Below are 27,710 nucleotides of genomic sequence, written 5' to 3' on the forward strand. Positions count from 1 at the left end.
CTAAATCATACTGTTGGAATAACAGTAACTTCCTTATGAAACATTAGTAAATTCTTATTTTCACTAATGTAATATAAAAAGCAAGAGTAATTCTTGAAAACCTAAGTAGTTTTGGTAGTCAAAAAAGAAAACTTGGAAGTTTTTTGTTCCGTGATGGAAATCCAGAGGCCAGTGTGAGAATTTGCTATTCAAAATATTAAACATTAAAATTAATGGCTAGATAAAAATGTTTCCCTATGATTTTAAATGCATAATTTTGGATAAGGTATATTGGCAAAATACAGTGTAGCAATAATTTATAAGTAAAAATCACACTTGAAGACCTTTGTGGAGAATGTACAGTCTGTGTGAATTGTCTGACACTGATAAAAACCCCAGGCCATCACTTATGAAATCTCACCCACCAAAAGCTTCCCTTGCACCCACTATTGTCTGCCCATGAAGCTCCTTGAAGTCTTCTTCCAGAAGCATAAAGGAAAAATTACCAAATGAATGCTTTAACGGACATAATATTTTGATGTTCTGTAACAGTGAATGAGAGTCTAACTGCTGTGTGAGCCCAGCTTGTGAAGAGACCTATGGAAAACTCAGGAAATTTAGAGTAAGGAGTAATTTAAGATAAAGCTTTTTTGAAAAAAAGAAAAGAAAGAAAGTAGTCTGAGACTGATGGTCAGCACTTGAATCACCAGAATCATACTCCTGTTTTAAATGAAAAGGGTGGGTTTCTACAGAGTGAGTTCATGGATAAAGGAAGGGGCAAACCTGGCTTTTGGTATAATGTTAAAGTAATATGCAGACCCTATTTCTGTCAAATTTTTGTCCAGCTTTGTTCTTTCATCCCACCAACATCACTTGTACTGCTGGCAGAAGTATTCAGGACATGTTCGAACAGGGCTGATGCTTTGTCACTGCACATGTATTCAGGGAATTGGTGAACAGGACCGGACTTTTGGTGCTGTGTCCAAGTCTCAGGATGTGCTACAGTGCTACTCTTGTGTCTCCTAAAAAAACCCAGCATTATAGGCTGAGAAAAACCCTATTTGGAAGCTGGTAGTTAGACATGGTTCAAATCAACTTGGAGAAGACATTGCAGCTGTCTGTCTATGTGTAACCTTAATTTTTTGCTTTGTTGGATTTGATAAGGACTCAGGCTCTGTTGGATGGGTCAACAATGCCAGGAGAAGGCTCACAGACACTGTGGAAATAGAGGCTTTACTCCTTGTGATGTAGAGAGTAGCTGAAGTTAGAGACTTTCTTGTATCAGCTTTGATTGCTTTTGAATTGGTGGTGTGGAACACTTCTGCTAAATGGCTTTTGCAACCACTTCCTGCATATGAAGTTGTGGGTTCCTGAGTGGGCTCACAGCATGGTCAGTCCAGCAAGCTGCTCTTACTGAAAAAGCCCCCCACCTGATTTTAGGTATTGGCTCCACAGACAAATGTTCCTTGTAATTGAATTTGCTGCCTAGGGAATCAAGTTCGGCATGAGGTGACATCTTAAAGCCTGGCTGTTGAAGGTAGAGTGTAGGTCTCCTTTATTTGCTTGGTTTAGACCACAGCCTAGCAGCACTTCAGCATGCTTTTAATTTAAAAAATAGCTATTGCTAGCTGAAGTCTGGTTTGTGTCCACTTTCTGTCGTCCTGCAAATGGACTGTGGACTCTACAGGTACTCAAGTGAGTTATGGACTGGCTGTGGACCTGGACACACTATGGCCACATTTCCATAGTACCATGCTGTGGCTGTTTAACCTGCAGCCATCTTCCTTTTCTTTTCTTTTTCAAATGTCTTTTCTCCATCAAACCTCTAGTGCCCTTCATACCACATGTGCCTTCAGGCTAATTTGAATGCTCATAATACTGTCTGTATGTTTTGCTTCATCCTGGGTATCCCAAGCTACTTTAAGCTCAGTTATGTGAAAGCCGACTGTAAACAGCTAAGTTGAACACGTGTAACACAATATAGATTCAGCTTCTTTGCAGCCTGAAGGACAGGAGGGTACAGAAGTGCTCTGCTTATTTTTGGCTCTTTGGCATTAGGGTCTATTTGACAGAAATTTTAAACACTTGGCAAAAGTGACAAAAACATAACTCACTTTCTGTAGTGCACTTGCTATATACATTCTCATGAAAAACTGAAATACAAGTTATATACATACTTATTTTATTCCAAGCTATAGAATAAGTGTATTTAGGCAGTTTGTCAAAGTGTATTGTACACTGCATGCACAATAAATCAGTTTAATAGCTTGACTGTTTTACAATTTGTGTTCAAAGAACTGTATGATAGGCAATGAGATCATGTTACACCATGACTTATTGTCCATTTGGACCACATCCATTTTTTGTCATAAAAAAATTTGGGAAACCCAAACCGATAAACAAAATGTATATTAAATATTTTAATATGAGCATTTGCTCCAAGAAAGAAACTTTACATCCTATGTTTAATTTTTAAATCCTTCCCAATAGAGGATTTTAGACAATAAATTTTGAACGTGATTTCATTGCTGTATTACACTGAAGATTGGTGTAATATTTTTCAAAATGATGTCACAGTTTCCAAATACAGATTTTGGAATCTTATGCTAGAAATTAAGGTAATATTTTAGGGCCTGCACATCTAGCTTTATAACTGTCATGAAAGGATGACTTTTCTGTGTTGACAAGAACTTCTACCTGTGTGAAATATCTTATAAAGATAGCTTATGATTAGCAGGTCACCATCAAATAGTAACATTAAGAATATTCAAGTCTACATTTGTCAAGACTTATGCATGCAGTTTTGTCTCTTACACATTGCTTAGATGTGTGCACTAAATGTGTTGTGCCTCAAACACCAACAACTTGAAATTACACTATGTAAATATATACATATATGATGCTGTATATGTTTAGTACCAAGTAAATATAACTAGTCAAATGATACTAGACATATATAGGACCATAGTTAAATTCCAATTAAGAAAAAAGTGAGAAATTTTTTTTCTAACAGAATTTCACAGTAGAAGGAGGCAGTCCTTTCTCACTGAATTTTCCCCCCTCAGGATTTGTAAACATCATAGCTCATATTCTATCAGTATAATAATTGAATATTTTATTCATAATGGTAAGTAGCTAACCAACATGAATAAAGTTGTCATAACACGGTAGCACTTTCAGACAAAACAGGTATTTATTAAAAGAAACATTTATAAATATTTTGTCTTGCATTTTAAACTACATTTTCATAAATAACAATATTTAAAAGTGCTGAATATGGTAGGATAGTCAGCAATGCCACTGTAAACAGATTTGTTTTTTCCACTTTGCAGATTTTTGTTTTAGATCCCATTTTGTCAAACACTACAACAGTTAAAATATTTGCATAGGGAATAGAGAATAGCCCTTTTAATCATCTCCTGAATTCTATATAAATTACAAAACCAAATGAGTTTAAGAAACAGTTTGTTAAATTGTTCATATATATCCAAAAAAAGCACACAGGTTTCAAGTAAAAAGAATGACTAAAAAAATTCCCCAAACTTGCTATCTGAAGCATGTTCAATAAATTAAGAAAATGAGAGGTAGTAAAACAAAGGGAAAAAAATAAGTCCCAGAAGATAAACTAAGACCTGCATCCTCCCAGTTACTGTGTCCCCGCAGACCTGCCTCGGCAGCAGCAGCTCCCACCAAAGCCGGCACCGGACACTGCCCGCAGGAAGTAACTGAGTGGTTGGAGCCAACTGTGTTTGGGCCAGATTCCACTCAAGGACACAACTGCCAGACCTTCCAGTCCAATCGAAAGCGATGGGCTTATGCCATGTTCAGTCCTATGTAAGTGAGAAGAACCTTGCCTATTAAGTCTTAGTATGGTTGTCAGTATTAAATATATATATATATACACACACACACACATATATATATATATTTAACAAGTATTCAGAGCGATTTCTTGGTATATCTTAGCAGTTTATGAGGGATGCTAACACTCATTTTGCTTGTATATGATAGGTATGAAAGATGGGGTTTTTTTAAGTTCCAAGTCACTGTCTCTTTAAACATCAAAATGTGTCCTGAAACTGGACAATTTTTGATAAAAAGGCCAAGCAAACACCTATTAAAAACACCATGGCAGCCTAGTGATGGGAGTACTGTGCTGCCTTAGCTCTCATTAAGGGCTCAGTACAGGAATCTTTACCCAGGAAAGATACCCATTGTGTTTCTGTAGGCATTTTGCTTGGGTAAGATCTGTGGGTTTAGAAGCCCTTGAAGTTTGGTTTAATATTACTCTCCAAACCCCTTGTTTTCAAGGAGTTATTCAAAATAAATGAGGCTAGAAGCTAAGATAAGTCTTCTTTAACCCGCCACCTCGTAAAACATTACTTCATTTAAAAACATTTTTTACCGGATTTAGCTTTCAAAAAAAAAATATCTTACAGAACAGATGCAATTCATCAAAATGTTCTAAAATGCTCTAAAATGCTACATGTAGGCAATCTTTTATTAAATTTCTTTATTCAAAAAACTAAATTATCAAGCTTTTTGTGTTGTTTCTTGTTTCTTTTTTTTTTTTCTGAAGTACATAACATTATACAACAGTGTTAGAACTGGATAGCCAGTCTTTAATAAATCAATTACAGTATCTGACATCTGAAATGTACATTGAAAATCTTTGTTCTTTTAACAATTAAACAATATCAGCGCATAGATTGTGTCACCCAGAAATGGATCCCTTTAAGTGATTTGTGCTTTTTTTTTCTTCTTTTCTTTTTCTTTTTCTTTGACATTGCAAACTCTGTAATGAAAATGCCACAGTTTTGGCAGTGAACACCCAGAGGAATCCTCCGCTTGATTTATTTTAAATAAACAGTGATAAATAGCTTTTTCTCTGTACAGAAATATTGGCTTCAAAAAGTCAGTGTATTGTACTCAGTAGAGCATGTAGAGTAATGCTACACCTTAAAAATTGGCTTTTTAGTTAGTGATATTAAAAAATGCAAGCCTCTTTCTGGTTTGCTGCAATTGTTTCTATGTACCATAGGATTGTATTGCACAAAAAAAAGTTTTTAAATACGGATATAATTTATGTTATTGGATTAAATATTGCAACAACTAAGTGGTAAGTGAAGCAGTTTTACCTTGCACATGCAGTGTGAGGATACACAAGGAGACTGTTCATAAAACTACAAATACATCATTGCAATCTTGACTGCAGTAGGGTGAAAGGAGTGTGAAACAAATGTATTTTGGCAAATCCATTGTTCCCCTCCCACGCCATCTTGAGCAAGAAGGACCTTGGTAAAAATGTAGACAGAGACCATAATATGTATTTGTTTTCTTCACAGTAGCCTGAGTAGTGCTAAACTGTAGTTCTCCAGGAACCCAGCTGCAGATGTTATTAAACTACTTTTCTTCCATCCCACCCACCCCCCCCAAAAAAATCAAGTTATTTTGTTTGAAAATTAAAACTAAGTTTCAGAAGTAGAGCCTGTAATACTTTCAACAAGAGACTTATAAATCTGAGAGTTCAAAAACCTTGGAAAAGAGTCTCTGTGCATCAAGGTGTATATCTGGAGCTGGGCATCTTCATACATGTGAGGGCTGGGATCCAGTAAGTTTCTGTTGATCACTTCTCTCACCCGGGAATCAAGACTAACCTGAAGAAGATGAGCACAGAATAATAAAACAGTAACAGTGGAAAAGCTGTAATATGTATCTTTAATTCTCAGGGCTCCACTGAACATGCTGAGTTTATCAGTTATTCAAGTAATGCTCTGTGCTTCTTTCAGAATCATCACACAATTGCTGTGTAATGCACTGAGACCATCAACTCTATTTCAATTTTGATTTGGTCTTTGCATCCATCCTAAGATCTGTACAGTGAAATGCAGCTGCAGTTTTTGAAAATATATTATTTTACCTTAAAAATTTATATGTCTTTAAAATTACTTTTCTGAAATGAATGTTGAATTACCCTCATTCAGAGAGCTGCAGGGGTTTTTTCTGAGCATTTGTGGTTAAACCTTTGGAAGATTTCTATTCACCATTCTTATCTGGCTGCCCTAGAGATTTTTTTTTCTGTTTTTTTTTTCAGGCACTACGCTTGTTCTTTATAAATTACCCAGGCATTTTTATCATTTTTATAGTGTTAATCTCCCCATTAATATTAATTACTTCAGATTTGTTCTTCTTTTCAGGATTCTTTAACATCTGGTAATTTATACTTTCAGGAGATCATATATCCATATTGAAGTTGATAGCAAGTTTCAGTTTTAGCTTCTCATTTACTTACCATTTGTGATGAACTCCTGTGCCTAGGCAGAAAAGGACATATTATGCTTGGGATGAATGCACAGATGATTTTAGAATATCCTTTAGAAATTTGAGTGAATGTACAGTTTATCCATAAAATGCTCTAAAACCTAGTAAATTAATGCGTTCTGGATTAAATGAAATGGCAGTAGCAGCAAAGCCCACTGGGGCCAGCAAGGATTTACTCAGCTAAGAGGAAAAGGGCTAAACTCCTGAGTAGAGAAATGCCAAGCAGAGATCAGTTAAGATACTGTGATTTATACCAAGTTGCAATCTGACTCTACTGCTCTGCAACCACAGGAAGATATTCATACTTTCTGAAGGATTGACTTCAACCCTGGAAAGCTCCATGTAAGATACCTTGACACATGAAGGATGGTAACCAAGATGGAAACGCAGAATATCTTAGGATGTGTGAGCCTGTGCTTTCATATATGGTGAAGCACTCTGAAATACACTGGTGTGATGTGGTACAGCATTGAGAATTAAATATACATTTTCATTCTATCTTCAGTACCCGCTGTAGGATCTGGCATTGTTGGTTTGTTGGCATATTGGAGTATGCTACTGACAGAGCAGACAAGCTCATTCTCCTCCAATATTTGCTGTCACTTGGTTATCAGATACAAGACAACTATGAGAGACCATTGGGGCTGCTCAGCCAGTGAGTGTGGGCAGGACTACAGTGCTATGGTAGCTTTGAGTGGCAGTATTGCAACCATGTGTCTTCATAATGTGTTTGAATAGCTTTCAAGCCCAGGCCATTGCATTTCTGCAGAACAGAAAGGACACACTAAGATTTAAGCATTTCTCCCCCTGACACACAGGCACACACATTTATATCAACAAAAACAGTTTGTACATCTAATTGGTTCTTCAATATCAAACATAATAGCTGGGATAAAAAAACCCTCAAATTTGGCAGGATAGTGGGGTTTTGAGCCACTGAGCATAATAAAAGTTAATTGCACTTAGAGAATGCAAAAAACAAAATTAATTATGGAACTGTTAATTTGCATTGTATTTTTTCAGTGACTCACTAAAGCCAGATGGCAAAACTAGTTGGGATTACTAAAGGTATTTTCTTACTAAACAGATGAATACGAAGTATCTGTTTAGAACACTAAGACCTTCTGCCTCAATAACTTCTTCACTGAATGGGTCATGCTAAATATTTCAGCTCTTATGCCAAAAGGTAACATCTGGAATGGGATGCCTGGATGAACAAGAATTTTTCAGTTCCCATGCTGTTCTAATGCATTGCAAACAGTTCTTGTTTGCCTCCTAAGATTTCCAGTATGGGCAGGAGCAACTGGATTGATGAGATCTGTATGCATCCAGTGCACCAAGTTTGCGAGTAGCTTTGTTAAACTCTAAGTCAAACAATGCTTAGTGTCTGCATTTTAAATGCTCATTGGTCTTAGCTTAAAAAGACAATTGAGCATTCATCACATACCTATCTGGTAAAAATATGGTATTAGAAGAAAAATTTATTATTAGCTTGCTGTACTGGCAATTGTATTTCACCCCAAAGCAAAAGTAGACACTATGGCACAAGTGAAGATAATGGAGTTATAAATCACTTGGCTTCATTCATATGGATTAAGTTGCAAATTATTACTGAACGCAGTGAAGAAGTAAAATGTAGGAATCAAGGTCCACAGTGAGCATAAATTATGCCATTGAGTAGGAATTCAAATGCAATGCACAGAGACAAGGCGAAGAAGATAAAGGTACATGATGTGGCCTAAGAAAAACTCTTCTATAGTGCTTATATATTTATATATCTCTCTGTATTACAAAACACGGTTTGGAAGCTTTGCTTTTTCTTCACTACAGGCAAAGATAATTTCAAAATTTGTCTATGTCAGTTAAAGGGTTGAAGAAAATCTTATATAATTTCCTAGATATTATATGTTTCATTAGATAAAATATGTCAGTTTCATTCTTGGACTCTCACATAGGAATAACCAGCGGAAATTTGGATTTTCTCCCAGACAGCTGTAGCAGCAGATAAATCTATAATGATTCTGATTTAAATTCCTTAATTTTCGTGCTTTTTCTCCAGAAATCCATTTGCATTACTTACTTCCTCTCTATGTCAGACATGTAGCATTACTAAAGAAGCAAACCTGTTTCTCAGCCTTCTCTTACTGGAGTTTTTGAGCCTTATAGAAAACTTGGATGTGTTGCAGCTGGTAATGCTAAATGGCCCAGTGCCTGCATCTCTACTGTTTCTGTCCCTTCCTTTCCTGATTTATTGTTCACACTAAGACTTTTATATGACAGACTTTCGGACCCTCACCTCGCAGTCCAGGATATAACGTCTCTGCTCTGGGATAACAGAAAATGCAAATGTAACATTTATAGCTTTACCTCTTTTGGTGATAGTATAGAAATGTAATCTTCATATATAAGTCTTGCTTTTTCTTCAATAACTTTCTTGTTCTGTTCCTTCTTCAGATCTTCACATGCAAGCCAGAAAAGCAGGTTCTCCTCACTATACTCCGTTCTAAGAAACTCTCTGAAAAGGTTCCTCCCAGCTGGTGTTTTCATCATCTTGTCAAAATTCTGAGCCCAAGACAAAATTTCATCTGCAGTAGGGTTTTGGCTGCAAAAAGCAAATATCATTACAAATATGCTACTATTTTTGTAACAGTGTTTTCATACATTCATCCAAAAATTCTCCTTTCAACTGCACTTTAGTCTAAAGTGAAAACTGGAAGCAAGAAGGCTTCAGCAGTGACAGGGGAATTTCATTTGCTCTTCACTTGTGCATCCATTATCCCAATAGCCCACTAAACGTGTTTAATGTTACGAGACATGCACTTGACTTCCTACGAGTTTTCTGGTAGTGTTCTTAGCCATGTTGCTCAAAGACAAAACCCCACAACAGCAATAAATTCCTGCCTCTGCAGTTAAAGGAGATTCCAAGAAACTGGAAATAGACTCTATTTCATGAGGAGTTTAGATGACACCTGATGTCCCTGCCTGCCTCTGATGGTGACAGTACATGATTTGGTTTAGGAAGAACAAGATAAACAAAAGGCTCTTGGCAGCCAAAAGCATACTAATGATGCCCAACAAAGTAGTGATTCAGAGAGATTTTAAATTAGCATATTTCTCTGTGCTTGCACCTAAGGGTTGCTAAGCTTCCTTCTGTTTCATGCTATTGACCTGAATGATGATCTTTTGGCATGAGATGTGATGGATTTTGCTGGCAAAACTGGAAATAGAAGAAATGGGGAAAAGTCCTTATTCCCATTTCCTGAAGGAAAATATTTGTGGCTTTTACCAGTAGATGCACTGGGTAACTGATCGGACTTACTTGCCTCCCTTATCCACTAATGTACCAATGAATAGCTTAAGAAAGTAATTCTCCAGGTTACTTAACAGTTAAACATAGTTTCAAACTTAATTTTGAGCACTCACCCTCTCCTTCTTGATCTAACACAAGAGCTTTACTAGCTGTTGTCAACAGCTTCTGTATAACCGTGATGCACAATAAGTGACATTTGTCTACATAATTTCTGTTCAAGTCAATTTATCAACTCCTACTCTGCATGCAAGGCGGACTGGATCATGGGAAGCTATTTGTGATAAATCACAAAGTTTTTAATGTTTAAACTATCTTGCAAAGTAATGGTAAACTGAATAAAAAAGATTAAACACAGATTTTAAGGTGAACAGTCCTCTCAGGACTTTGCATTGTCTGCTGAGGAGAGTGCAAAGAACCTGCTGAGGTGGATGGGGCTGACAAACAACCTGGGCTTCCTTATTGTCTGTTGGGAAGCTCTCTTCACTATAGTATTTTGTAGAAATTTATCATAGTGTCTTCTCATAAAAGACCATGATTAGCAATAAAGGAAATGAGTTGTTTGGGTTGTTTTTGGCATCATATAGGTCCTTTAAAGTTTTAATTTCCTTTTTATGGGATTAGAGAACTCAGGGCCCCTGATAGATTACCATTTTTCCCCACACAATAAAGATGGGCCCAAGCTTTAGACAGAAGTAGAAGCTCAGACTTTCAGTGTGTTTAACCCAGTTTGCAAGGTATATGTTTTTTGGTTAATTCCAGTGAAACCATAGTTCAAGCTGTTTTATGAAAGCGCCCATATTAAAAATCTGGTCATGAAGTACACTTGTGACAATTAGTTTTTCTTCTTGTCTGGATAGACAGGAAAAAATGCTCTCACAGGTAGCAGAGGCTTCTTATAGAGACTCACATATGGAACCACCCATGAACCTTCCATTCCTCCCAGTGGTTCTTCCCCACAAATAAGAAACTGTAAATAAGCTTGACTTATGAATGTCTCTGCTGTCATTTCATTGTCAGGACAGACTTTGCTTCCTTTCATATAGAATTTTTTGGAGGAAAAGCAATTAAGAGGACATTCCCAAAGAATTAAACGCAAGACAATTCTTGATATTAGTTAAAGACAAAATACTTACTACACAACAGTTTGACCAACTTACCATTCTTCTATGACTTGGATACTCTCCAGTTTGGTCGTATGTGTTGGCCTTCCTGCATTGTCTCCTCTCTCTTCATTCCTAACAGTGAGGCTGCAATGTAGTACAACACTTTATTTTGTCTAGAGAAAGTTAATTTAAAACAATGACTATAGTAACGCAAACTTTTAAAAGATATAGACCTATATAGGGTATCGTTTTTCACTCTTGCCTCTAAAATTTTGGAGAAAAACTTTTACAATTACTTTTCCCCTGAACTCTGATGAATATTAATTTACAGTTGCTATTACCACATGCTATTACCACACAGTTTTTTAGAAGCTCACAGTTTATCCACTGAAATATGGGCAAATACTTAGAGGTGACTTTTGGAGTGATTTCACTTAGTTAACTGAGAATGCTAGCAACAGTATGAGTAGGGGGGATATGAATTTCTGAACTGGACATTGATGGGGCTTTGATGCCCCACCAGTTCTGGATAGTTTTTCCGTCTTTATGAATCTTCCCTTTTCTCTCTCCGAGATACAGTGGCAGTCAGTAGATGGCTCAGATACAGAACTTAGCATGTGGCAGCTCCTTATGATTTCCTCTTCTGACCTAAACTTGTTTTCCATTCCAAAAAATAAAACATACTGGCCTCTGAGCAGAAAGGCATCCATTACCCTCATATTATCACAAGCATGGGAAAGAAAGACTTCCTTTATGCAAGGATGTTTTTAATTTTTTTTTTCTTTTTTGAGCTACTAACTAGAATCACTTATTTTTCTGCAAATATCTTTTAAATCAGATTTGCTGTAGTGGTGAAGACTTCCTCTGTGTGTGTTCTCTGTGAATGTTCTGGAACATGGTATTGTCAGCAAGCCCACAATTCCTGGTAACTACTGAAATAAAGTATGTTTTGAGTGACATAGATATTCATATGGAAACCCTGGTTCTGATAATTAAGCTTAAGAAGTGGAATGTAGTAAGGAGATGGAAATTTCCTTTCATCAGGAAATGTGTACAGTTGAAAGAAAACAAGCAACCAAGCAAAAAATCCCCTTTCCAATCTCCAGCTCATATTTTGAATATTAAATATTCACCATACAATGATGCTCTCAGTCACCCTAAGTCTTGCTAAAAAACATACGTTTGTAGCATAAAGCTCCTCCCTCCCCCACTAATCTGAAAAACTTCTGCTCAGCTCTAAGAAGAAATCCCAGCTCTGAGACATCTTTAGCACAAATAATCTTTCTTTATAGGTTCTCTGCATTTATGAGTTTCTTCAACATTTTTTAAAGCATTTGGCAGAGCTAATAGGTATTCTCAAATACTCTTCTAAAAACTGGAAGTTTAAGCTCCCAGGTAAAGCAGAGCACATATTAAGACTTAAACATTACAAAGACGTACACTTGCAAATGAAGCTCTTTGATACTGGTTGCTCCTTCACTTACCTGCCAAGACCTTAGTTCAGGCCCTTGGTCCTGCTTCCCCTGTTACAGCGTAGGAATGCAGCTCCAGTGCTGCTAAGGTTGTTAGGGTGTCATCAACTGCTGCAGGAGAAACAACACATCCTGAACTCTGGGGTTGGCAGGTAAAAAGCCTTTCTGTCTCCTCTGACCTGTTGTTCATCAGTCTACAGAGGGAGCACCCAGGAAAGACAGAAAGGAGTTCCATATACAGGAGGAGAAACAAAAAGGGACCATCCACTTTCTTTCTGTCTTGTAATCTTTAAGTCCACACATGTAACTGCTTAGGGTCACCTTGCATCTGGACAGAGCACAAAGTTGGAGTGAGGGAGAAGCAGGGAAGGCACAAAGCTCTCTCTCCCTCCCTCCCTCCTTCCCTCCTTTGCAGTCCATAGGTAGAGCAGCATTTGTCTTCTCTGCTGGGTGCAGAGAACAGAGTGTCCTTTGGTTCCATGGAAGAATAACACCATGGAAGGAGGAAACAGCCTGTGTAGGTTGCAAATGCAATAGGGTGTTCATTTGAGTCTGTCTAAAAGAGAATGAAGCTGCCTGTTTTCCTTCCTTCATCACATGAGCAACAACTAAGCTGTACTGAAATAATTTACTTGTCAAGCACTAGACATTCAAGGTTTGGATGCAGAGTCTTACTGGAAGTTGAACGTGACTCATCTGAGAGCAGTCAGTATACACTACTAATTTAATCTGTTATCTGGGATCAAATACTGTTTATTTTGCTTATGCAAAATCTCTGCTAGACTTGGGAAAACCATCATGGGTTGATGAAGGGGAAACAATGAATAGTGAAGTAGTGAGTGGTGAATAAGAGAAATAGGAATAGGAACAAGAAGGCCATGTTGAGTTCATTGCAATGTTTTTTTATCAAAAGAATAACTGATAGACAGTATGCACTTTGATTTTCTTAAAAACCTCAATAAAGAGTTCAGATTGTGGGCCTGGAACATAGTATACCAGTTTTCTGGTATCTATACCATAGTGACAATGCAAGGTACACACTTGGCCCTGATTCCTTCATCTCACCATTCATAACTGGACTTTAATGGCTGAAGTTAGTCAGCGCTGCAAAATAGAGAACTCTTCAAAGAAGTGTCATACTGGGTTGGAACACGTTTGAGTATTGCATTTAAAACTGTGCTACATTTGTAATGAATCTTGGCCTAAATTCTGCATTATGTTTCCTGTGACAAAACCAGCAGTACATTTCAACTTCTGTTTATCTTCATCCATCAAGGCTAGAGTTCCATCAAATATGTTACTTTTGATATGTTTTTTCCTGTGAATGAAACTATCATTCTTATACTGAAGTACATTCAATTCAGGCATGTTCTGTTTTCACTCAAGGAACTGCTTCATGATCTCTTAGAGAAATAATTAAATATTTAAGCATTTGTGACTGCAAAGCTAGCTTGAAAGCAGCCTTTAAGTAACTGATCACAATAACAGATTGCTTCCTTTTAACTTGAAATGACAACACTGCACTGCTCTTTCCTATGTTGCTGTCTTCAGCTGGAAACATCCTATCTGTTCACGTTTCTCTGTGGAATTCAAGCAGTCCACAGAAGCAAAGGTGTTCTGCATACCTGGAGCTGATGTCCTTGATACATTAATCCATTATTGAAGCTATCAGATTGTGTCAGAAGGATTATGCTTATAGTGTAATACTAAACAGACTAAAAGCAACAGGCTAAAGATTAACAAAATTATTTTAGTTAAGGCTTTAAGAAGAGGAAATTGCTGATACACCTTATCAAAAAGTAGTTAAATGAAAGGGAGGTGTACTAGGAGAGACATCTGATACAAACTAACATCTTTGGTGCTATTATTATTTATTAGTTGGAATACACCCAGCAGATATCCTTGAAATTTGGAGATGCAAATTAGCCATGATAAAAGCACAACAAAACTACTAATGCCTTAAAACGGGAGAGTTTGGGATGTCTAAAGGTGAGTTTAAATGGAAAACACAAGCATGAGTTTGTTTTCTGTTTATATGGAAGATTTGTTCTGCCCACTTATATGCTGATTTTATTGCTCTGGAGAGTACAGTAAAAATACTTCAGTGGCCTGAGTTTGATGCACTTTTAAAATATATCTTGGGTTCCTGACTGCTACAAAACCAATAAGTTTCTTGAACTACTGCAACAGTATTATTATGAGTAATTTCTGCTTGGAGTGAATGCATTTCTATTTTGCAACTTCACACACTTTATAAGTAAAAAATTAATGATCAGGGACTACTTGAAGAAGCATACGTACTGAAAAAATGACCGCAAATAAGATTAAGCTGGTCCAGGTTCCTAGCTGATGTGTTTTTGGGGGAACTGCTGGGACTTAGAAAACCAATCTTTATTTATTTAGCTGCTCTTATATGGCTGTTAATATTCAAGTTCAGCAATTAAGTAATTGTTCTTTTGAGTAATTACTTAGCTAAATCAGTATTGAAGCATCCTGTTGCATGAGAAGATAAAGCCAAGCTAATTGGATAGAATCATCAAGAGAGTCGAGCAAATATCTCACTGACTCTTCCTCCAGGTGTTTCCAGCTGATGGTTTTAGCCTTTTTGTAAGTTGAATCCCTACTGATGCACTTACCTTCTACTGCCATTAAAAAACTGAAGGTAATTTAGAGCTTGGACCTGATCTTTCATTCTCTGTGAACAAATGGTATTTAATTTGCTTCCCAAGAGTCAGGTTCTCATGGACGAGTAGCCTAAATCTGGTGAATCATTGAAATTACTGTTATCACTATGTCAAGAAAGCATTGTGACTGGTGCCAGGATTAATGTTCTGCCCATGCATGGCTGATACCAGCTATTACTCACTTAGGTATTTTCTCTGTTATGTGCATCATATGCAGTATATCATCACAGTATTTTGCAATTATGTCTGGCACTGAAGAGAATGTGACTATTAAAACCTCTTGCCTTAGTGGTGTTTTTTGTGCTGACATGCAGATAAGGAGCAGAAATCAAACTGGGACACTGTGAACTAGTTTGGTAGGCTATTGGGTTGGCCATTCAGGAGATCTGTGCTCAGTTTCTACTTTGTAGATGAAGTTTGTAGTCTCTGTTGGGCAGTGACTGCATTTTAGGCTGGACCAGTTTATGTTACACAGTAGGACCATGAGCCCTCAAGCCACAACAGTAACAGAAAAATCTTCCTTATTCTAGGCCAAAGGTCACATTAAGTCAACTGTTCATACATAATCTAAAAGCAGAATTTTGTTTTTAGATGAAAATCAATATTCAGATAAGATTTTCTGGATAACAGATGTTCTGAAGGTTTCCTTCACTGATCAACCCTTTGATTGAAAGAATGTATCTCACTGGCACTGCACTTCTCCCTATCCTACTCCTAGAAATTTTTATTATCATCAGATCAAGAGGCATAATATTTTTAACTTTCTTAAAAAACCCACCACATCTCTCTTCCCACAGAAGACCTCAGGAGATCGAGATTGAATTTTGATTTTAAAATTACAGTGGTAGATGATGTAAAATGACCCTTCCCCAAAACTCTTGAAAAACACAAGTTGAATTTACCAAATAGATTCAGATAGGAAATATCTTTTCTTTTCTGTTTGGAAGAGGAGAAGCCTTTAAACAAACAAATTACTGCACATGCAAACAAGAACACATGTTTAGTGCATTCTTCTGAAATGAGGGGAAGGTGGTTTTCAAAACTCTCAGTGTTGGTGCCCCTCTTTGTCTCAATCTTTCGCCAGCTGGGTACATACCTTCACCCTTCCATTCAAAATGGGTGTGCTCCTAATGATCTCCATGCTCTCTGATACCTTTGCTTTTATTACAAGTGTCTGGCTTAAAACATGTTATATGAATACAAATATATTTTTTCTGGTTTTAATTCAGATGCAAAAAACTGCATGATAGAATCTTTTTCATTTTTGATTGTAGTTCAATCTGATCAGACTGTCTTCAATACTGTGGTTCAACAGTCAGTGACTGAAAAATCAATTGTTTGCACAGTTCTATTCAGAAGCTCACTCCTAAATGCCGAGGCATGCTCTGTTAGATGTCAGAGATAGATGTGGTCCCTATATCCCATATGCTGTATTATAATGGAAAAGACAACTCTACTGGGATTCATCAATTTCTTTTATGAAACCTGATTTAACTTATGACTCAAAATCAATTTATCACCTCATTTTTTCGTGGCAGCTAGAATATTTAACCTTGATGTCATTGGATACTAGTCAAGACTGTGTTTGTTTATGCACAGAGGCAAATGATGATTTTGCTACACTGTGCAAATCAATAATAATGAAAAATAACTGCAATATTATTGTGATCCATTCATAAAGAATAATACAGCTAGATTAATCTCAAATCACTGTCTTCTATCTCCCTTTTAATGTCACAAAAATAGGCCATCAATGAGAATGAAATGTTACATGAACAATATTATCCAAGGATAACTTGTTTTTTGTAGCTGAGTAAAGGGCAAAAAACTTGCTTCTATTAAAGTTAGGAAAAGAATTCACTTTGTTACAGTAAGTGAATAATATCCAGAATGGCTATTCTGAGAAGAACTAGACCTACAATAATTATTTTTATGAAGAGGTGATGCCTTGTACTAGACACTTTCATAGGCTCAGATAAACTTGCAATATATCCTTCAGGCCCCTGGCTGTATTAGAGAGAAAGGGAATCCATCTCTTACCTGACCTCTGAGTTTATGTCCTTGTAAGAATAGCAAGACAGACTAAAACTCTAAAACTCTTCTAATAATAACAGTATTTCCAAAATGTCAGCCAAATCTGTGGTAATAAATGAATTCTAGAGTGGAGGCTTGCATGGATGCGTGGAGGTCTGCAAGGCAAACATAAGTGATGTGTAGTAAACTTGTTATTCCCATGTCTGCCTTGGTAGTCTGTGAGAGACTTTGAAGGGGAATGGTGGTCAAAAGCCTATGGAATCATTTGCTTAAACTGATCAGAATCTGGTCTTAATTCAGTCAGAAGAACATAACAATTTTTTTACAAATAAGAAACAGATCAAAAAAATTTGAAGTTTTTTTTTGTCATTAGTATCAATCCTAGTTCTTGAACAAGATAATGATTTACAGCTCTTCACTGAATTCAGTAAAGAAATGTAGGATGTGAAATTTTATATTGAAAACAAGTTAGAAATTTAATGAAAAATAGCTACATCCTACTCTGAGTAAAAAATTGTCTTGTGCTTAAAACTAAATGATGAGATTGTGTTTAGCAGACTGACATAGGAAAGCAGTCTGTTGGGGGAAAGCCAACAATTACCATAAGGCTATAATCAGCCTACTTGGCAGTGTCCACTGAAACTATAAACTCCTTTCAAAAAGTCCAGGTACCTGTGGTGCTAACTTTTCTGAGTGCCAGAGTTATATTTGCCTTAGGTGATAAGATGGTGCAAGAGGCATGTATAATCCAAATTGTTTTTAAAAGAAAAAAACAAACAAGCATAGACTCCAGCTTGGACTCAGTTGTTTTAGAGTAGAAAAAAAAATATGTTTGCAAATTGAATTTATAAAATTGACATCTGATTCTGTGAGTCTTACCTCATGTAACTAAAAACTCCAAACTTTTTTTTTTAAGAATGCAACTATTTGCAAGTTAACCATCCTGGAGATTTTGTAGCAACAACTCTTCCGATATTTCAAAGCATCAGGTGAGGGATAGAATGCAGAGTCACAAACCTCCCAGCTCTTTGTTCAGCTGACAGTGTGGTCTCATTGTTTTTGCTTGTAACTATAAAAGCTGCAGTAAAAACCGGCCTCGTTTTTTTTCTCATAGGTCACAAAAAAGTAAGATAAAGTGAAATAAGTGATTTTTCTCTTCCAATGCTTTGTCTCTTCCAATGACTAGGAAACATACAATTTTTTTCTTTCCAATTTTTTTCTTGGTTTTATTTTCCCCCTTGATTCAGTTTGTTTTGTTGTAGTGTGTGTAGTGTTGTAGTTCATATTTGTTCCCTTTTTTAATCTGTTTGAAGAGCATACAGCTGAGAAACAGTCTGTAACAGATGGTTGGGCACTTCTATGTGCTGTGAATGTGCTTTCAACAAAAAAGCTTAGGATCCTCTACTCAGGATCTGGTAATATTAAATGCAGGCAAACTTCTGGCTCCCATGCACACATTTCTGCACACCATAAATCCTGTGGGCCAAGCAGGAGCATAAGGTGTAAATTTTCAGGTCTGATTTTTGCTAACCAGGATGGATGCAGAAGCTGTTTCACAGGCCATTCCACCAGGGTTTTATGGAGAATGCAGCTGACTGGAATTGAGTTTGTGTTTTTGCACAGATTTGACAGTTAAAATTAGTTTACTTCTGAATTGGATTTCTAACAAAATAGTGTTTGTGGAAAAGTTTAATGACATTTCATAATTGCTTTTGATTGTTTTAAAAATAATTATTGTTACAATTTAAAATTAAACAATCAGTTGTCTTGGTTTTATTAATTGTTAGTTACCATAATTCTAACTACTCTTCTGTGAGTAATTCTAGTTAATGTAATAAAAGAACAAATCTAAATGAAATATTATGCTTAAATTTAAGAAGCTCTTTAGAAAAATTACATTCTGTCATAGCAGATTTCCAGTAGGCTTTCTGATAACAAGAAAAGAGATTTTCTGTTAAGAAAACAGCTCATCAGGAAATCCAGCAGCTATAACTCTTAACTTCATGATACACGGAGTATTTACTAGAGCCTCATCTCTCAGAGTCCTGCAAACATCTCCATTTTTCACCCAGAATCATGTTTATACTAAGAGCTGTGCAGAGAAGTGTGAAGAACAATGCCTTACAGCAGTAAAATCCCAAAGCACAGCAAAACCTGCATTTTTCTTTTGTATTTGAAATATCCTTGCTTCCCTAAAACAGTCTTGAGATTTCTAGAAGGGTAGCATTGATGGTATGGCTGTGGAGTGTGTGGACACAGGAGTAGAGATGTAGTCAAAACCCCTCGTGCCTACAGATGGGTATCTTGGCCCATTCACTGTCTTACTTCTGACAGCAGTGATGCAGCAGCAATCCAGGGTGACTGAAAGAATCACTGCCCATTCTCCTGTGTTTGTTCTTTAGTGCTGCTCTTGCAGTGCTATTTCAACTCTTCTGTGTGAAGGGATAGCTTTCAGCCCTGTGAGATATTTAAGATTTCAGAAGGAAATACACTTTAAAATACTACAAATGAATAGGGTCCTATTTTTCTTCCTTGTGAAAACCTGGACTAAGTTCTGTGAGATCTTTTGTTCAAAGGCTTATGATAAGGCCAGATCATCTATGTTGAGAGTTGTGAACTTTCCCATGAGAAATAAGAAACTTCTCAGTTCATTTGTGATTGTATCTTTGAATGTGGGGGAGAGTGGGTTCAATTTCTTACTGGTTTTCTGTTGCTGTGTTTTCTTAATATTGTGCAGCATTCAGCCTAATTGGTCAAAAGTCAATATAGATTCAACTACAAACCATAAAAGAAAAAGGAGATTGGTGGAAATCACAGTTTAAGACATCTGGAACACCTCAGGCTATCAAGGTCTAGTCAGTTAAGACGTTTAGCTCTGTCCTGATAGTATTAAGTATTAAGCTATTCCTCAGCTTGAGTAGAAGCAGAATTGAACCCAAATGATCTACTGCTTAAGAGTATAATCATCTCTTTGTTAATGGGAAGTCTTGGCCAAGATTTTGGAGTTTATGTAAGATCATTATATAAGGCTATTAAATTGCATCCCACATAGCCCCTCGAAGGTAGATCATCCTTACTGAGATATGAGTGCTAAATTAAAGTAAGTCATAGAGGGATGTGCTCGGTAAAGCAAGTACTTAAAACGTTTTAGCAAATCTGCAGTGTTTCACTCTCTTCCCTTTCCTGTATATTTAATGTTTTAAAATGGAATAGATCTAAAATCTGGTAACCTTTTCTCTTCATAAAGGACAGTCAGATTAACAGTGTCTTTCTAAAGCCACAAGCTATATTTTCCTGCTGTATTTTCCATCAAAGTTGAAATTAGAATATGTTTGGCAGACAAATTGGCAAATTTGTCCAAACTACATTTTCCTTTTGGACCCCATGAAAAAATATGAAAGCAAAGCCTTGTGGAATTAAAAATCCACATGTTAATACATCTTACATCATAGATTGATATTTGCAATGTGATCTTTGAAGTAATTTTTATATTGATTCTTTTGTCTTTTAGAAAATATTCAGAAGTACATTGTCAATGGAAAAACTAACCTCCTGGAAAACCCTTGATAAAAGGGACGTTATCCTAAAATAGTCCCCAAAAGCCCCAGAAATGTTCTGCAAACATTTAAGATCTGAGTTTCAGTCTTAAAACTGAGTTCAGCGCACCGAGTTCAGTGTTTCCTGATGCTGAGAGGGAACCTCCTGTGTTGCAGCTTGTTTTCCTTGCCTCTGGTGTCCTCTCACTGGGCACCACCGAAAACACCCTGGCTCCACCGTCTTTGTTCACTCAGTTCAGGTATTTATACATATTGCTAAGGTCCTTCCGAGCCTTCTCTTCTCTAGGTGGAGCCATGTCAGGTCTCTCAGCCTTTCCTCACACGAGGTGCTCCAGCTCCTCAATCATTTTAGAGGCCCTCTGCTGGACACTAGTATATACAGGGCTCTTGCAGTGAAGAGCCCAGAACTGGACACAGTGCTGCAGGTGTGGCCAATAGTGCCACGAACAACATCTTTAAAAAGAGACTACAACTGAGGAATATTTTCGGGGTCTACTTAAAAAAATGCAATTACATTTACATTTCAGGATGACTTCAGAGTGAAGGTGAGAACTGGTTCTCAAGGTCAGTGCAGGTCAAATGTTATGTGAAAGAAGACTGGCCCTTTTAATGGACAGCCTTGCTGAACGTGTTGTTTTCTTCCTCTGCTCTTGTGTGACTGATTTAACCTACCTACCTCCAGATATTGCAGCTCAGCAGGAGCTCAAAGGCAGATGGAAACTACCAGTGTGCACTGTACTTGAACTTCTGAAATAAAGGACAATATCTCCCTCAAACTTAAACTAGCCATGAGCAAAATTTGTAACTGTGCAAGAGAGGAAAGAACTAGTGATTTAAAGCAATCTGACTTTCCTATACTCTTTTTTACTCACAATATTTCTGATCTTCTGAAAATCTGTAAGCGAATATACTTTCTGCTGGATTTTACCTTAGAGAGATTATATTACTTTTACATAATGATAGTCACAACAGGAGTAATTACAACTTTTGTAAACTTTTAGTCCTTTCTAGGATATGTTCTTGAGATTTTTGTTCTCATATGTGGAATGTAATTTCTGTACAGGTAGGAAACCCAAGACTTGACAAAGTTTTCTTACCAATGATTTCTAGTGGAGTTATTCTAGCTTTCTTCCATTACTTTAGAGATGGCTTCTGCTTTAGGCAACATTCAACTCAAGGATGTATTTCTCTTTTCAGGTCACCCAACAGATCGCTAGTCTGGCTGTCAGCTTCATTCCTTCCTTCAGAATAATATTACCATTCATATTCCATCTTGTATGATGGACACATTTAATTACTAGACAATCTGCAGTGTCCTTACTCCTGGCTACAGCTGTTTTGCAAACAATTCCTTCATATATTTGAGACAATTAAAAGTGACAGTTCTGTATTATTCAAAGAAATGGAAATTGTATCCCTTGAAAGGGTAGCTAGATGAATAAAAGCCCTCCAAATCACTAGCAAGCAAGCCTAATGGTCTCAATTAATTCTGATAAATGAGCCTAGTCTCAGTTTCTGTTGTGGCTTTTTCTTTATTATTCTTGGTTTTCAGATATCAAAGTAGGAGCAACAGTAAAGAATTGAGCTTGAATACAGTCATTACTTTGGTAATGTAGATAGATTCCACAGATTTTGATGTAGTTTCGAAATGGGAAGAAATGCCTGGAAACATTCACACTAAACTCACATTTTTCTTTTCATAAGGTGTCGCAAAGTAATCCAGTTAAAGAGAGCTTTAGGAAATTTCAAAGCATAGTTCCTACTTGGATGTTTATGGACACCATATTTTGTGAAATTAGCCCGGACTAAACTAGTTTAAGCTTATCCACATCACAGTCAAGTAAGACGGGGGAATCTCCCACTTAACATTCTTCCAGAAAACGAACAGGATTGAGACCCTCCATGCCAGTCTGTGTGTATTACAGACATCTGTTGTGTTGGTGCTGGTTTCCAAATTTTGTTAGAAAAAGCCCTCAGCTGGGAAGCACTTTCAGCATGGATGTCAACAAGAACTGAAATTACCCATTCCTCCACAACGGGTGCTCAGCATCTGCCAGTATCAGGCCCTCACCCAGGTATTTCAGAAGAACCAGAGCTGCCATCTAGACAAATATATGTGCTATGGAATTATTAAGGGTGACTAGACAAGACTCATATCTCCTTTGCCTTTCTGACTCACATAATGAACGTCTGACCCACTTTTCCAGTGAGAGGATCTCCATCTAATAAGTGCTACTTACTAGGGGTCCAGACTCATTTCCATGAAATATTCTCATTTTTTCTCTTTAAAGCGCTAGACATTTATTCCTGTTTTAACTGACATTTTAAACCAATTTGGAATTATACATGGTTAAAAAATAAACCTATGTGAGATGGAAATTCTGCTGCTGACAGATTTTAGTAGCCTATTTTTTTCTCTTTTGGTTTGGAACTACAGGCTGCATTTATTCTTGCAGATAAAATGGTCTGGGAGTGTCTGGAGGTTGACTGGCACCACATAGCTACAGCCCACTAAAGCCCATACCCAAAACAGGGTTTCTGCACCTGCCACAGGCCATTGACTGAGACTGCACTTCGGCAGTGGCCAAATCTCTGCCAGGGAGTTAATACTTGCCAACAATTTACTGTACATGCTAGCTGCAGCCCATGTTAGACCCTGGCCCTGTTTAGTTTGCTGGTATAGACACTGCCTGTGTGCTTAATTTGGATAAGGGTGTTTTGTTATAGTTTTTGCATGTTGAATATCAACGTTTTTATTATTCCACAATGAATAAAGTTCAGAGGGTTTGCAAGGGAGCTTTGGCACCTTTAAAATGTCACCATCTATCAACATGCCTTACTTCAGCTTATATTTTGATCTGAGACCCATTGTGACTTTTCATGTACTTCTCCATTTATGTGGTTTTCAACAGATTTCTGAGTTAATGCAGATTTGTGTAAATACCTAATTGCAAATTTGTCATAAGAAAACCAAAACCAGCCCAAACCATGTCAGGGGAGATTTCGAAGGCTCCAAAATCCTAATACCTGAAAATCACAGCATAAGCTGCACTCAGGTATTCTCAGCACTCATGACTTCTTATTTTTTTTTCTTTTCTCCACAGCAACAGTCAAGCTGTGCTCTGGTGACAGAAAATCTGTCATGACATTACGAATCTTCCTACAGCCACTGTTCCACAGACAGCAAGCTGAATAGCATTTTGGTGCAGGCAGGTGGGAAATTGGTATGAAGGGTGAGGGAGAGCCAAGATGCTGATGCTCTGAAGCAATCCATCTCTTAAACAGCCTCAGAGGAAACACCAAGCTGCTTTTCAGCAGTGGAAGTGATTCTGCCACTGCTTTCTCTCCCTCTAGTCTCCTCAAGAGCAGCTGTCCCTGAATACACTCTTGTGTGCTGTGCCAGGACAGAATCAAGATCATTTTCTAAAGTTAACTAGATTTAGTCTGCTCTCTCCTTCTAAGGAGCTACTGTTGGTATCTTTTGCAGCACTGAATTAGAATGAGCCTTGTGTAATCCCAAATCCCCTCTGAGCATGTATTTATTCTTCAATTTAGAAGGATTGTAGTTCTAATTTTTTTTACTGTAATTTTCTTTACAGAAATGCTTGCTTGAAATAGGACTATTTTCTGCAGTTAGACTGATCAGAGGTTTGTATCTTAGTAGTACTACACACAAAGGAATCTGCATTTCATTTGTGAATCTTCAGAAACATTTATTTAAAATTTGCTAATCTATTATGTTTACAATCTACTCATTCTCTAACCTGCCTGCATTATCACAGATGGGGAAAAATGTCAGTAAACACATGAGCCTCCATCTGTTCCTCAAAATGAAATGAACTTTCAAAGTTTAAATTATTAAGAATAAAATCCTGATACTAGGAAAGCTTGGCACAGAGAGCCCAGGTCTGATTTTGATGTTAATGAGGATTCTGCCACTAGCTTATGATGAAAGTTAACAGAGCAGCTGCATAAGAAGCTGTTGCTCCACTCTTCACATTAGCCTTGTATTTTTATTATTTTTTTATGGGGAGAAAAAAGTTTACCGCATACGTTTGAAAATAGAATCATTTATCAGTTTGCATGGACTTGGACTCAGTTTACAGTGTTAAAAGTTTTTTCAAACCAGAGTTCTTGGTTGGAAATTAATTTAGAATTATTTATATATGCTGAACATCTGTGTAACATCTTGTGTATCTCTGTGCTTCCACCATGATTTCACGGTTGACCGGCAGTGCCTTAGTGATTACCCCTTTGCACCACTTGCCAAAATAAATGCAGTGTGTAGCTCACAGCCTTCTCCTAGAGAAGGACATGATTTTAATTTGCTTTGCATGTCCCACAAAGCAATAGCCTGCATCAAATCTACTTGGCAAATTTCCTGTGGAAACCCCTTTCTGCTCTGGGAGCTGGTGGCTCACTGTACCTGCCCCTATTCCAAGGCTGTGCAAGAGCTTGTGCTCCCACAGGAATTTGGAGGTAAGTGGCAGGAGGCTGAGAAGAAGAAAGGAAGAAGACAAAAGGTGGTGCATGAGCTTGGATTAAGGGATTTCTTAGTTGCTTTTTGATGAGGGGAGGTGAGATATATTTGATTAATTTAGAAGAGAGCTCCACAGTGACCCAGACAGGTTCTCGTGAGATTCAGTAGGTTAACTTTAGTCTTTCATTAGTTTTTTTACATTCAAATTTTGTTTTCTGTAAATTTTATTTCTAAAGTCCTTTTGGTTTGCCAGTAACATCTTGTTTTCCTGCATTCACATCTTACTCTTTAGAAGCAGAAGCAGGAAAATTTATGGGCTTGTAGTCAGGAGAAGTTAGCATATCTGTGAGCTCCCCTACCTTTACACCTTGTGGCAAAGAAATGTGCCCTGCTCTTTTGAAAAGGTAGCATTTCACATCTGCTTCATAGGGATTCTTATCCCAAAGCTGCCTTTACTTGCCAGCTCTGGAGCTTTGGGATAAGCTGTGTATTGAATCACATATGAGGTAAAGGGGTGGTCTGGCTCAAGGAGAGAGCAGACTTCCAGGAATTATTAGGCTAACACTGACAATCTGGCCCAGTGTCACAGAAGGGCACAAGCCCAGAGGTTGGCAAGTCAGGCTGTGTTGTCCTAGGAGAGTTGTGTAAACAAGCATGAACAGAGCCACCTGTCCCCAGCCTGCCCTGAGGACCTAAACTTCCATAAATTTACAGCAAAATCACTTCCCCTATCTTAACTCTAAAGGAGAAAGAGCTTATTAAATTTCATACCTATTAGGAAGGCATGCTTCCCTGCTCTGGTTTTTTTTCAGTTTAGAGATCATCCTTTTCTTTTGCTTTAAAGGGAAAATAAATTATTTACTTGTGTATTATTTAGTAAGTACTGTTAACTTACAAAAGTAAGAAAAAATAAATACTTGACAAGCGATTTATTTTTAGTGTGTCTTCTGCTTATTTTTCCAAATGCTGAGAATTTAATTCTTTTATTTTAAGTATCTCAGGAAACCTTGAGAGGTCCTTTTCTGAGGACTAGGTATTTAAATCCTCAGTCCACACTCACCCCATGGTGCATTCCAACAACAACAGGAATGTTTGCCAGCTTTCTCTCATGGCCTCAGAACTGAGGATATGTGGATTTAAAGACAAGGTGATTTAAGACTGATTTTCATGAAAACCATGTTCAGTAGGTTGTGTGACAATTCAGATAATGGATTTTATCCAGCTTTAAATACTACCCATCAAAGAACTGATGCTACTTTCTTAAGCAAGCACCAGTGCTGCACATCACACTCTCATGATCAGATGGTACTGTCCCATAGCTGCACAAAGCATGAGCTCCTGTGCTAGTTAAGCCTACTTTCCCTCAGAATAAATTATTCTCCAGGAAAGAGACAGAATGTTTTCATCTTTGACCTCTGAAACAGCAAGTGGTAAAAATGTAATATTCTGTGATATTTTAAAGTATGAAAAGGCTCAGATTGGAACATCTTTTCCCATTAAATATTTTTAAAAATATCCCCTGCTATTTCAGTAAAATAGAGAACAGTAGCCTGCACTTCTGTATTCTGCACTAGAGTAAAGTAACTCCTGATGCATTTTTCCATATTTGCTTTTTCACAGGTGTGATGTTCTGAAAAGGTAAACACAGACAACTGAGTACATTTGTTTCAGACATGTTGTCCTATGTGTTCAGGGAGGAAAAGAAGAATTAAAAATAAAATCTAAAGCAAAAATATATTCTTCAATATCAGTGCTTTTGTTTCAATGATAAAGATTTTCTTTCCTTGCCAGAAGCTTTAACAAAATCCTGGAGCCTGGGTGACTTTTTTGTGCCAGCCCACCTCTAGTCTGCTCCTAGTCTAAAAGTTGTGCTGCAGACAGGCACTGGAAGAGGGATATGGGTTTTGTTTTTGACATACTTATGAACATGTGGCTGTAATTTATTGCATTAAATTGTTTTTGTGTTCTTTGCTTCTCTGTCCTTCAAACTTTCTACCATAGTTAAATAAAATAAAGTAGCCATGACTGTAGCCCCCAGAGATTATCTTGTATTGACTCATGCAAAGCCTTGACACTACTTTTTGATAGCAAAATAACATTGAATATGCCAGGAAAATGTTATTCCTCTCAAAATACTAGAGCGGTGGGAAGTGCAAAAAAAAAAAGTGGGGTTTTTGTTGGGTTTTTTTTTTTCATTTAGAGCACACTGTTTGTTAGGAGGAGGATAACACTGAACCCCATAGAGAACAAATATTAATGCAATTTACAGTTGTTCTTAGAACTGTTTCTGCCATTTCATATTCATGGCACAAGTGACTTGTAAGCTCAAGTTAACTGCTAAACTCTTGCAAGGAAAATGTTCCCTTTAATAAAGAAAAATATTTGTGTAGCAACGTCATCAGGAAGAAGTTTCAGAGCAACTCACAGCAGTCATAGACACGTTGTAAGAACTGAAGAGAGAGGTTTCTTGCCAAGAGCAACTCTTGTTTACTGCCAAGATGGCAAATACCCTATCTTCCCTGGCATCTCTTGTGTGTGGGAAACTCTCTTCCACAAGTCTTCAGCAGTTCCAGTGGTTACCTTTTCAGGTAAAGGGCTTTCAGCTCACTCCCTTCAATTGAGCTACAAGTGAAGCTAAGCGATCATCTTCACTTATCCCCTGGAAGCCTTTCCATGTCCCCCAGACTGCCATACTGCTAAGGTCTCTTGCAGGGTAGATGTCAGATGCCTTCTGAGCCTTCTGTGTACAGTAAAAGGAGACAGATTATCG

At 37.3% G+C, this 27,710-nt stretch overlaps 1 protein-coding gene across 5 annotated transcripts in view; it reads right to left on the reverse strand.

Annotated features, from left to right (window-relative positions):
• Window positions 1-2,148: 2,148 nt before the first annotated feature.
• RGS17 (regulator of G protein signaling 17) overlaps window positions 2,149-27,710 on the reverse strand; it is a 74,287-nt gene continuing 48,725 nt past the window's right edge. For 3 of the 5 annotated variants that reach the window (XM_032101896.1, XM_032101891.1, XM_032101895.1), the window contains 4 exons: window positions 10,768-10,857; window positions 8,668-8,902; window positions 5,515-5,636; window positions 2,149-5,273 (listed from right to left, as the gene is read on the reverse strand). In XM_032101896.1, the coding sequence (XP_031957787.1) occupies window positions 5,174-5,273; window positions 5,515-5,636; window positions 8,668-8,902; window positions 10,768-10,857 (547 nt within the window). In that variant the 3' untranslated portion in view covers window positions 2,149-5,173. Of the gene's footprint in view, window positions 5,637-8,667; window positions 8,903-10,767; window positions 10,858-27,710 lie in introns of all 5 variants that reach the window. The other 2 variants (XM_032101892.1, XM_032101894.1) reach the window with 2 other exon arrangements.

This window comes from Corvus moneduloides, chromosome 3 (assembly GCF_009650955.1).
Source record: "Corvus moneduloides isolate bCorMon1 chromosome 3, bCorMon1.pri, whole genome shotgun sequence".
NCBI classification, from domain to species: domain Eukaryota; kingdom Metazoa; phylum Chordata; class Aves; order Passeriformes; family Corvidae; genus Corvus; species Corvus moneduloides.